This window comes from Callithrix jacchus, chromosome 16 (assembly GCF_049354715.1).
Source record: "Callithrix jacchus isolate 240 chromosome 16, calJac240_pri, whole genome shotgun sequence".
NCBI classification, from domain to species: domain Eukaryota; kingdom Metazoa; phylum Chordata; class Mammalia; order Primates; family Cebidae; genus Callithrix; species Callithrix jacchus.
In genome coordinates this window covers 17,629,052-17,641,206 of record NC_133517.1, presented here as the reverse complement: position 1 = coordinate 17,641,206, position 12,155 = coordinate 17,629,052, and the positions used below count along the sequence as shown (strand labels likewise).

Here is a 12,155-nt window from a genome sequence, read left to right as displayed (position 1 = left end):
TATAGATCAGATTATATTCCAATCCTCTGTTTAAAAAAAAAATTATTTATTGTTTAAAATGCTTCCCCTCTGGAAAAAGGTTTTGAAATGATATACTGAGATATATTTGCTTTTTTGTTGGAATCATTTATTATTACAGCATTGTAAGTGATTTTTTAAAAGGTGGGGAGAGAGTAAAGAAAATATAACCAAACACCTGAAAGTTCACACCACAGGCTCTAAACCTTGCGAGGAATGAAGTCAAGACTTCCTCGAGGGAAAACTTGGAAAACAGAATCAGAAGATAAGATTAACATTGTTCATCAGAAGAGCTATTCTGCTCCAAGTCCAGAAATAAACATTTGGCTGTAGATCTTCATAAAAGGTATACTGATGGGTGCAAAACTTCCTATTTTCCCCCTGACGTCATCTCAGTGGATTATTCTGTGCAGCTGCAGGAATATGTCTTACTGTCTTTCAGCACAGCCCATTGGCCCCATGCCAACACAGCATGGCCCACATGCAGGTCTATCCCATGAAGTGTCTCGGTCCTAGGACATAATTATCAACTATGTTGAATAGATCATTTTCAGGCAATTATTTAAACATTATGTCTTGCAATTGAGTTTTTAAATAAGAATTGAACAATAGTGTTAGGAGCTATATAAGAACCTAGGGAAAGGAAATTCTTTCAGATTAAAAGTAAACACATTTGGCCAGCCAGCTGAAGTGAAAGCAACATTGATGGCCCCTCAGGAAAGTCACACAGCCTCTGTCTTGCAGAGATTCAAAGGATGCCACAGAGAGAGCCAAAATATGCCATTATTTTAACAGCCTTGACAGTATCAAGCAGAAACATCACATCTTATCAAATTTGTTATGAACATCGTTATTCTAATGTTTCAAGTCTAATAATAGTACATTTAGCACAATTTTCATTGAAATAACTTTGACATTTGCAATTTAAATTGCATGAGTTGCATACTGGTCTGAAAATGGACCCCAAAAGATATGTTTTTGGAACCTTTAAATGTTATATTTTGGGGAAAGGATCATTGCAGATATGATTAAGAACCTTGAGATATGGAGAGATTATCCTGGATTATCCGGTTGGCCTTACATGCAATCATGTTTCCTCATAAGAGAGGGACAGAGAGAAATTTGATGCAGACAAAATAAAAAGCATCACACATAGAGGAGAAGGCAGTATGAAGACAGAATTGGATATTGGAATGATCCATCCACAAATCAAGAAATACTGGCAAGAGACAAGGAAAAATATTCCGGTAGAGCCTCTGGAGAGAACACAGCCCTGCTACCATCTTGATTTCAGCCCAGAGAAACTAATTTGGAAAATCTGTTCTGCAGAACTGTGAGAGAACAAAGTTCTTTTGTTTTAAGCCACAAAGTTTGTGGTAGTTTGTTACAGAGGCCATAGAAGACTAAAATAGACTTTGGTACTGGGCCTGTGGGTATACAGAAGTCAAGAATTGAGGTTTTGGAACCTCTGCCTAGATTTCAGAGGATGTATGGGATTGCCTGGATGTCTAAGCAGAAGTTTGTTGCACAGGTGCAGCCCTCATGGAGGACCTCTGCTAGGGCAGTATAGAAGGGAAATGTGGGGTTGGGAGTCTCCACATAGAGTCCCCACTGGGGCACTACCTAGTGAAACTGTGAGAAGAGGGCCTCCATCCTCCAGACCCCAGAATGGTAGATCCTCCAGCTTGTTTTGTGTGCCTGGAAAAGCCACAGACACTCAACAGCAGTTCATGAAAGCAGCTAGGAGGAGACTGTACCCTGCAAAGCCACAGGGGTGGAGCTACCCAAGACCATGGGAGCCCACCACTTGTATCAGCATGACCTGGATGTGAGACATGGAGTCAAAGAAGATTATTCAGATTTTTAAAACTTAATGACTGCCACACCGGATTTCAGAATTGAATGGGGGCCTATGGCCCCTTTGTTTTGACCAATTTCTCCCATTTTGAATGAGAGCATTTATTTAATGCCTGTACCTCCATTGTATCTTAGAAATAACTAATTTGCTTTTGATTTTACAGGCTCCTAAGTGGAAAGGACTTGCCTTGTCTCAGATGAGACTTTGGTCTTAGACTTTGGGTTAATGCTGGAATGAGTTAAACCTTTGGGGAACTATTGAAAAGATATCATTGTGTTTTGAAATGTGAGGATATGAAATTTTGGAGGGATTGGGGTGGACATTTGGTTTGGCTGTATCCCCAGCCAAATCTCATCTCAAATTATAATCCCCATAATTCCCATGTGCCTAAGGAGAGGTCTGGTAGGAGGTGACTGGATCATGGGAGCAGTTTCCTTCATGGTGTTCTCATTATAGTGAGTAAGTTCTCACTTACACAGATGAGATCTGATGGTTTTATAAGGGTCTCTTCTCCTTTCACTTCTCACTCTTCTCTCTCTTGCCACCATGTGAGGAAGGTCCTTGCTTTCCCTTTGCCTTCGGCCATGATTCTAAGTTTCCTCAGGTCTCCCCAGCCATGTGGAACTGTGATTCAATTAAACCTCTTTCCTTTATAAATTATCCAGTCTCTAGTATTTTTTACAGCAGTGTGAAAACAGACTAATACAATATTCCTTGAGAACACAGGTAGAAAGTGTACGTATGTTGAAGGAAAATTCAATTTCTTTAGCAAAATCACATGTTGCATCATTTATCGGGTGTCTGTCTGTATTTATTTTTTTGAGACAGAGTCTCACTCTGCCACCTGGGCTGGAGTGCAGTGGCATGATCTCGGCTCACTGCAACCTCCGCCTCCCAGGTTTAAGTGATTCTCCTGACTCAGCCTCCCAAGTAACTGGGACTACAGGCGCATGCCACCACACCCAGCTAATTTTTGTATTTTTAGTAGAGATGAGGTTTTGCCATGTTGACCAAGCTGGTATTGAACTCCTGGCCTCAGTTGATTCACGCGCCTCAGCCTCCCAAAGTGCTGGGATTACAGGCATGAGCCACCCTCCTGGCCAGGTGCCTGTCTTTTTAAAAATTGGGTAAATATATGTTCATTACTAGTTTTCTGTTTACCTTAAACTAGTAAAATCTGAAATAAAACTATATACTTGGGAATGAATCTAGGAAATTCTGACAAAATCACTTGCTGAATTAAAATATTGATTGATTATGCATTTTAATTTACTTTATGTAATTTTGTCTTTCTAACAGGGAAAAATTGAGGAAGCAGTGAATGCATTTAAAGAACTAGTACGCAAATACCCTCAGAGTCCACGAGCAAGATATGGGAAGGCGCAGGTATTCTGAGATTCTTCTCCTTAGGACACTCTTTTGATCTTCATGTGTTCTCTGTAATTGGATTTTTTACTCCTTACTATTTGCATTTGCTCTTTTCCCTTTCTAATTTCTACACAGAATCAGTTTCTCATGTATATGTATAAATCCGAGCAGAAACACAATTAATTATCGCTACTGCATGCTGCTGAATGTAGTAAATGTTTTTCTGCTCCCCCTTCGTATGCCTTCTCTCTGGTTTTGAAAAGAAAATAAAGAGTAACACTTTTGTCATTGATTTACCATCCCCTCATGTCCCATTTCACCTAATTCCACCATACAGTGTTCACTTGAGGCTCCTTAGAGCTTTCAGACTCAGTTTTAAAACTGGAGGTTGCAAGTATGCTTAGGAAATACCTTTCTAAAATACAAAGTGCAACATGCTTTCTTTTCCTCCATAGTTTCTTTCAGCAGACTCATTTTTTTAGCAGCTACTTTTATCCTCGTCTCCCACCATCGCATTTCTTGTCCGGCATTCTCTAGTTTCCGACTTCTTTCATGAAGCATGTGCCTGTTCACCTGCAACCCACTGTGTGTCAGTGTTTTACGCCCTAGGAATGTCTGTTTTGTATTCTTTCCTGAGATGGTTGGTCAGGTGCAGCTACAAGAGGTCTCACAGGACAGGATTGGGGAAAAGCAAAGTTTATTATGCTCACAAGTCCTAGAGACAGGAGACCCACCCAGCTTGCCACACAGGGCTACATGGGAAAGACTCAAGGTGATCAGGGGATGGCAGGCAAGAGCGAGGGGAAGGATTGGCCACAGGCTTTATTGAGGTTTCCCTGGAAAAGGCAAGGTATGGTAGGGTGAATAGTTTTGGACTGGCTGGTTTGAATAATTTCAGCCACCCTTTGCCTACAGGGGTGTTACCTGGCCCTGAGATGCTTAAAATACAGGAGACGTGACTAAGGATTCATTAGTTTGCATGCTCCTGGCTGAGCCCTGGCCATCTCAGAATTGTCTAGCTCAGGGAAATCTCTTTCTAGCCAGAGAGGTTTTTTAAGATTTCAAAACATCATAATATGCAGAAAATTTAAAAATAATTACAATACAATACAATGAATATTTCTGTGGATTCTAATGGAAGATTTTTTTTAATTACTTAAAGAATATTTAGTGAGAGCCCACTATGTGCCAGGCAGTAGAGATCCAGCCATCAACAGAACATATTTTAAAAGCCCCTGAGCTTATGGGGTTTCCATTGAAAAGGGGAAGACAATGCATAAGACTAGTAAGTCCAGTGTATATGCTTACTAGGGCTAAGTGCTATAGAGAGTTTCCTCTATAAGAAAGCAAGGAAGAGCCAGTAGATGTGTGAGAGGCTTGACGAGGTATGAAGGGTGGCAGGGAAAGGTCTCTTCAAGGAGGTGACATTTGAGCCAAGCCCTGAAAGTCTTTATAAAGAAATATATACTTAAAGAACATTATAAAGTATTAAGAATAAATATGTTAGATCATCTTACCTGATAAGACATGCTGTGGAGAAAAGAAGAAAAAGTAATGGAATAAAGGGCATACCTATTAAGGTTTTTTTGACTGCAAGTAACATGGTTGAAAGAAATGGGGCAGACAGCACTTTCAACAACGTGGGCAGAAAAGGACTCTCTGGGGAGGCAACATGTGGCTGAGATGTGAGGAGCTTATATTAATAGAAGGAGCTGTCCAGGCAAGAGGGAGCAGCAAGTCAAAGGCTTTGAAGCAGGAAACCAATCTTAAGATAAGCCTGAGGAGAGAAAGAAGGCCATGCTGGGGGAAGGAAAAGGAGAATCAAGGAGGCTAGGGCTTTGCAGTTTTTATTCTACATGTGCTCGGAAGCCGTGGGAGGCTTTTATGCATGGGCATGACAATCTGGTTGTTTTTTGTAAAGCTTGCTTTGGTTGCTGAGTGGAAAATGGATTATGGAGGCAAAAGTAGATGCGAGAAAAGTAAAAGGCTATTGCAAGTATACCAAGAGATGCTGGTGGCTCGGACTGTGGTCATGGCCACGGAGATGAGGGAAGTGGGCAGGTGGTGGAGCTGAAAGAACTTCAGGATGGATTCAGTGTAAAAGTGTTGGAGGAAGAGGACTCAAGGCTGACCCCTGAGTTTTTGGTTCGGCCAGCTGAGGAAAGGATAATGCCGGTTACTGACCAGGAAGAGCAACTCAGGAGTGATGCAGAAGTCAAGAGTTCAGGAGTTTGCTCTTGGTCTTATTAAGCTTGCAATGCCTATTAGACATTCAGGTGGACATGTCAAATAGACCTTTGGATTCCCAGAGCCTAGAACTTGGAGGAAGAGCCAGGGCAGGATATCAAAGTGTGGCAGGCAGTAAAGCTCCAGCAGCCCTGCCTAGAGGTCCAGATCGCCAACCCTGCTGGGAAATGGTAGGCTGGAGGGCAGAAATTTTCCAGACAGAGGTGAAGCTGACAGCACCCTTCTGGAGAAGGTCCATGCAGACATTTGTGCAGGACACACACAGGAAGTAGCTCAGCTATAGAGAAAACAAGTGAAGTTTGTTCTGAACTGAAGGTGGTGACGACTTGAGATCCAGATACTCAGTGTCTTCTTACATCCCCATTAAAAAGTAATCAATATAATTTTTACTGATTTGATTTTAATTAAATTTGTAAAAAATTGATGCAGATAAGTTACCCTTGTCCTTGGTACAGACCAACTTTAGCAGATAGCAACTGTTTGATTTGTATAATTTGATCAGTAATTCTCTAAAATTGCCAAATCATATTGCTATTAAGTGAGAGAGAGTGTTTGTTACCAAAAGAGCATGCCTATTCAAATAAGTAGTGTTTTTTCTCACTAGTATTAAGTCATTTCATTGAGAAGCATATTAACTAGAGGGAGAAATGATTTATACAAATGCTAATTTAATTTTGGCAAAAATGTTTTATACTTTAGAACCTTTTCTTATATGTAATACTAATTGTGAGCACCGAAGTCTAAATAAATGAAGTGCTCTTGAAACAATGTGATTGTTATGTTTATAGTCAGCCCTCCCAGTCCTCATGTTTCATATCCATGGATTCAACCCACCCCAGATTGAAAATATTTGGAAAAAAAATAAAAAATAACAATGCAACAATAAAAATGCCAATAAAAATGATGCACTATAACATCTATTTACATAGCAGCTACCTTGTATTATCTATAATAAGTAATCTAGCAATGATTTAATTAATCAGGAGGATATGCAGAGGCAATATGCAAATACTAGACCATTTTATACCAGGAACCTGAGCATCTGCAGACTGTGGTATTGTAGTGGGGCAGTGGTGGTTGGGGTCTTAAAACTAATCTCCTGTATATAACTAAGGATGACTGTATATCCATATTTCACAGTAGAAATTTGAGATTTAGGTTTCAATCAGTATCTTTTATCTCAAAGCTATTATGCTCCAATGTGTTATTGCTATTAATATTAATGTGGCATACAGCAAAATTTAGGCATGGTGAATTAAATTTTAATTGAGTAATTAATTTAAAGGATACTTCAAATGCATAGTAGTTTTAAAAATAAAAATTCAACAGAAGGTGGGTTTTATAAGAAGAAATAAATTATGACTTCTTTATTCTTTGTTAGTAGATTAAACAATTACTTTGGATATTCCAATAAATTTTTAAAATTTAGCAACCTTAAGTCATATATAAACTATAGTATCTATCATTTTGAAAGTAGCACTGATACTGTCTTATTCTCCATATCACCAAAAATCAATTCCGATCAAGTTCCTTGAACATTGGACACAAAATCTTAAAATATAAACTCAATTTTCTTTACTACCTTTCACAAACCATTAATGCCTTTGAGGCAGAAAATGATACATCTCATAGAAAGATTGGTTCGATGAATTAGCTAGAGTCAACAAAAGGCTTTGTGATGTTAACGTCCTGTAACAAATACTCAGTTTCAGCTCAGCTTGTTTTATCTACAGATGATAAACTGATAAAAATCAATCTGTAGACTTTTCAGTTTTATTCAAAAGATTATAAAGAATTATGTGCCATTTTAGTAGCGATATTTTTCCAATTCTGCAAGTTGTAAATGTTAATGTTTCATTAAAACAAAGGACCTTGGGGCACCAGAGAGGGGACAAGTCATCCAGATCATACCATCTCTCTCACTTCTCAGATTGAGCTTAAAGGTATGCATCCAGATCATCCCATCTCTCTCACTTCTCAGATTGATTTTAAAGGTATTTATTCCAATCTCAATAAAGAAGGATCACCTTGGTAGGCATTTGTCCTCCACTAATGCTGCAGAGACCTCCAGACCCAGGATCTTTTTGAGCACTTTGTAGGTTCAAAATGAAGACAGTGAGCCACAGATGGTTTACACTTTACAATGTTTTTTCTTAACAATTTTTCAACTTTATAATGGTGTGAAAGTGATACACATTCAGAAGAAACTGTACTTCAGTATAGTATCCAATAAATTACATGAGATAGTCGACATTTTATTATAAAATAGGCTTTGTACTTGGTAATTTTGAGCAAATGTAGGCTGATGAAGTTTTCTGAGAACATATAATGTAGGCTATGCTAAGCTATGATGTTCAGTAAGTTATGTATATTTAATGCATTTTTGACTTTACAATGTTTCAACTTACAGTGGGGTGTAACTTCAACTTATGATCCCCCCACTGCCCCATCATAACTTCAGCTTAGGATGGTTTCGAAAGGAGTCTAAGGTCTAGAACTCTATTTCTGCAAAGTCATCTATCAACATTCCTATAACAAAACTCACAAGGAGCTGATGCCTATACACAAAAGCCAGCATGTGAATATATGATAGAAGGCCATGCCGGCATCGTGACCAGTGTGGGTTGTTGACACTGGACTTTCTCTCCTGGTAGATCAGTCTGTTCTGGAGATCATTTGCAGACTTTCAAAGATAGTGAACGGTCTGGAGCATATATCCATTTAGCAAGGGTAAATCGCCTTTTCTAGAGATTTTTATCCTACCAAGTTTCCTTTCTCATAAATTTGTCCAATTCTATCACTACTGCTTTAATTCTAGCCCTCATCATTGGGAAACTTGTCCTAATCAGTTCATATTATCAAGTAATATCATCGATGTGTTATTTTGTGGGGAAAAAAAAGCATAGTTGACTTATTTTGTCAACCCCTAATTCTTAGGGTTTTTTTTCCTTTGGGATATGGGAAGGATGGGTCATTTTCTTACCGTGCCCTCAAAATAGAGTGATACTTTATTTTGGCTCTGCAGACATCTGTATATTAACTACAGCACACAGCGTGACAACATAAACATGTTTAAATATTCCTAGAAAAAAGATAAATGTGTGCTACTTTTAGCATCTAGCTAGGAAAATTTTTCCTTAAGTGATAATCTTCAGATTGTAGCCTCCTAAATCTCCTCTCTCTTCCTGCCTCCAGTATTTCACTCCCCATTCTCAGTTTCCAGCTAAGAACGTTGATTCTTATTTCACTAAGAAAATAGAAATATCCAGATAATTTCCACATGATGCTAACAGCCATCCTCTACCTGTGCCCATATGCTCTGCCTTCCTCCTGTTAGCACAGATGGACTATTCTGGTCCCTGTTCCTCTCTCACCTGCTGAAGGACATCCCTCTAATTTTTGTGTCTCCTTCTGCATCAACAGATTTTCCCTCTCTACAGTCTTTTGCATCTCCTTGGAAACATGCCGTACTGTTTCCCATCCTTAAAGAACTCTCTGTGTCTGCACATTGCCCTCTGCCAGCTGGCCGACTTTTCTGCTCTCCTTTCTGTGAAATTCCTCGAAAGAGTTATCTCCACCTCCTTCCATTCCCTGTTCTCTTGAACCTGCCGTAGTCCCATGCTCTCTCCTTTTTGATGGTCCTCCCTTGTTATCTAAACTGTTATCCTGATCTCTAATGACCTTGAAACATTGGAGTTCCTTAGGATTCACTTCTTGAGCCACTTCTGTTCTCTGTCTACACTCTCGACTGCTCCTAGCTTTCTAGCTTTGCATACCATCTTCACCCTTGATGATTCCCATACTTAGGTTTCCTACTCTAACCTTCCTCCTAAACTCCAGACTCATATATGCCCCTGCCTGGTCAGTAGCTCCATTTGGATATCTTATACGCATTTTAGGTTTAATGTGTCGAAAATGAAACTCCTGATTCCATGCTGCCCCAAACCTGCTTCTGCCCTGTCTTCCCATTCTCAAGGAATAACAGTTCATCCAGTAATCACTGAAGCCAAAATCTTGCTCCCCTTGGTTTCTTCTCTCACACCCTACATTTAGAACGTCAGCAAATCCGTTGGCTCTGACCTTCAAAATCTACCTGTAGTCCAACCACTTGTTACCACTTCCATTACTGCTACCTTAGTCCAAGCCATAATCATCCCACACCTGGATTCCTGCTGGAGTATTCTTCTCTCCCAGCTTCCCAATCTGTTCTCCATTACGGCTGCCACCACGATCCCTTCAACACGTACATCAGATCGTTTCAAAAGCCCCATTGTCTTTCCGTCTCACTTTGTGTACTAGAACTGTCAGGAGCTCTCCAGGCCCTGCATTACCTGATAGCCCTCGTTGGTCTTCCCTTTCCTCCTCTCATGGCACCACCTTTCCTCTGTCTCCTACCTCCAAGCCATTGCATTGTTCTTGCTCTTTTCCCTGCCTGGAAAGCTACTGCCGAGGGCATCTTCATGACTTGCTCCCTCTCTTCTTGCAGGCCATCCCCATCATCCTGATTAAATGAGCAACTTCTTACCATCCCACCCAGCACTCCTAAGCCTGCTTTGTTTTTATCTACAGCACTTACGGCTGTTAGACACACAGTACCTTTATTTATTATATTTGCCACCTTTCCAACATGGATGCAAAGTATAAATCAAAAAGGGCTTTGTCTGTTTCGTTCAATTTATCTGCCACATTTGTAGAAGGGTGCCTCTCTCCCACAAAACAGTTGTTGAATGAATGAATGCACACACAAATAAATTAATGGAAGAACAGGAGCTTGCACTGGAGACCTGCCGATATAATGTCAGTGCATAACAGGATGCACATCTCCATCAGCCCAGCATGTATTAGTGCTGCTTTTATCACATTCCTTCTTGTCTTTTGTAACAAACTTTTGTGTTTTTAAAATGATGTGTTGATTTTCTGTCTTTTGTTAGTTTTTTTTTAATCTCTTGATAAGGAGAAAAGGCTAATATGTCTTACATTTCTTTTAAAGCATGTCCAAAAGTTAAATTTTTATGAATATTTTGGGTAATTACAAACACAGCTATTCATGGGACATTTATTCAGTCTGGGGACTTCTTCTAGTGTGAGGACGATTTGGCTGAAAAGAGGAGAAGCAACGAGGTGCTACGTGAAGCCATTGAGACATACCAGGAGGTGGCCAGCCTACCCGATGTCCCCGAAGACCTGCTGAAGTTGAGTCTGAAGCGTCGCTCAGACAGGCAACAATTTTTAGGTAAGATGCAATAAAAGGTAATGCAGTAGGAAATGACATACTTTTTATCTTGAAGAATCCGAAGACTGTATTATTCTCTTAGAAGAATTAAATGTGAGAAAACCTGAGTTTTATGACTGATTTCAAGTCATGTATCTGTGTCTTACGTTCACAATATCTAAAACTGAAATTGCAATCCTAACCGTAATACAGGCCAGGCCTCAAGGATGCTGCGGGTTTGGTTCTGGACCATCAGAATAAAGAGAGTTACACATATTTTTAGTTTCCCAGGGTATCTAAAAGTTGTGTTTATGCTATGTTGTAGTGTCTTAAGTGTGCAATAATACTATGTCTTAAAAAACGATGTCCCAACCCTAATTTAAAAATACTTTATTGCTTAAAAATGCTAATATAATCTGAGCCCTTAGTGAGTTGTAATCTTTTTGCTGATGAAGGTCTTGCCTCAGTGTTGACAGCCAGTGACTGATCAGGGTGTTGGTTGCTGAAGGTCGGGGTGACTGAGGCAATTTCTTAAAATAAGACAACAATGAAGTTTGCCGTGTTGACTGAGTCTTCCTTTCAGGAAAGATTTATGTGCAGCCTGAATGCTGTTTGACAGTATTTTGCGCACAGAACTTTTCTCAAATCGGAGCCAGTTCTCTCAAACCCTGCCACTGCTTCATCAACAGTTTATGGAAAATTCTAAATCCTTTGGTGCCATTGTAACAATGTTGACGGCATCTTCACCAGGAGTAGATTCCATCTCAGGAAACCACTTTGCTCCGCTGTGAGGAGCAACTACTCACCGGTTAAAGTTTGATCATGAGAGTGCAGCAGTTCAGTGACATCTTCAGGCCCCACTGCTCATTCTAGGTGTCTCGCTGCTTCCACGTCTGCAGTTACTTCCTCCACTCAGGTCTTGACCCCCTCAAAGTTATTAAAGAGGGTTGGAACCAACTTCCTCCCAAACTTCTGTTAGTTTTTATATTTTGACACTTAAACAAAATGTATTTCTTAAATAATGGAACTTAAAAGTCTAGACTGCTTCTTGATCCGTGAACTGCAGAACGGACGTTGTGTTAGCGTCCATGAGAACAGCATTCACCTCCTCATACATCAGGTGCTTATCAATGAGCAGCAATATTTTGAAAGGAATCTTTTTCTTTCTTTCTTTTTTAGGACTCGACAATGCGCTTAAAATATTCAACAAGCCAAGCAGTAAACAGATATCCTGTCATCCAGACTTTGTTTTCTATAGAGCATTAGCAGAGTAGATTTAGCATAATTTTTAAGGGCCCAGTTTTTCAAAAGGGTAAGTGAGCACGGTCTTGAACTTAAAGTCTCCAGCTGCATTAGCTCCTAACAGGACAGTAGCTGTACCCTCCCACGCTTTGAAAGCAGGCCTGACTTCTCCTCTCTCGCTATGAAAGTCCTTGATGGCATCTTCTTCCA

At 39.9% G+C, this 12,155-nt stretch overlaps 1 protein-coding gene across 28 annotated transcripts in view; it reads left to right on the top strand.

The window, feature by feature from the left end:
* Nucleotides 1–12,155, top strand: part of ASPH (aspartate beta-hydroxylase) — a 228,804-nt gene that overhangs the window by 144,816 nt on the left and 71,833 nt on the right. For all 28 annotated transcript variants that reach the window (XR_013527858.1, XR_013527857.1, XR_013527856.1 and 25 more), the window contains 2 exons: nucleotides 3,176–3,262; nucleotides 10,574–10,724. Coding sequence is in view for 20 of the 28 variants with exons in the window: in XM_078352518.1 (XP_078208644.1) it covers nucleotides 3,176–3,262; nucleotides 10,574–10,724 (238 nt within the window). In the remaining 8 variants the exon portion in view is untranslated. The remainder of the gene's footprint in view (nucleotides 1–3,175; nucleotides 3,263–10,573; nucleotides 10,725–12,155) is intronic.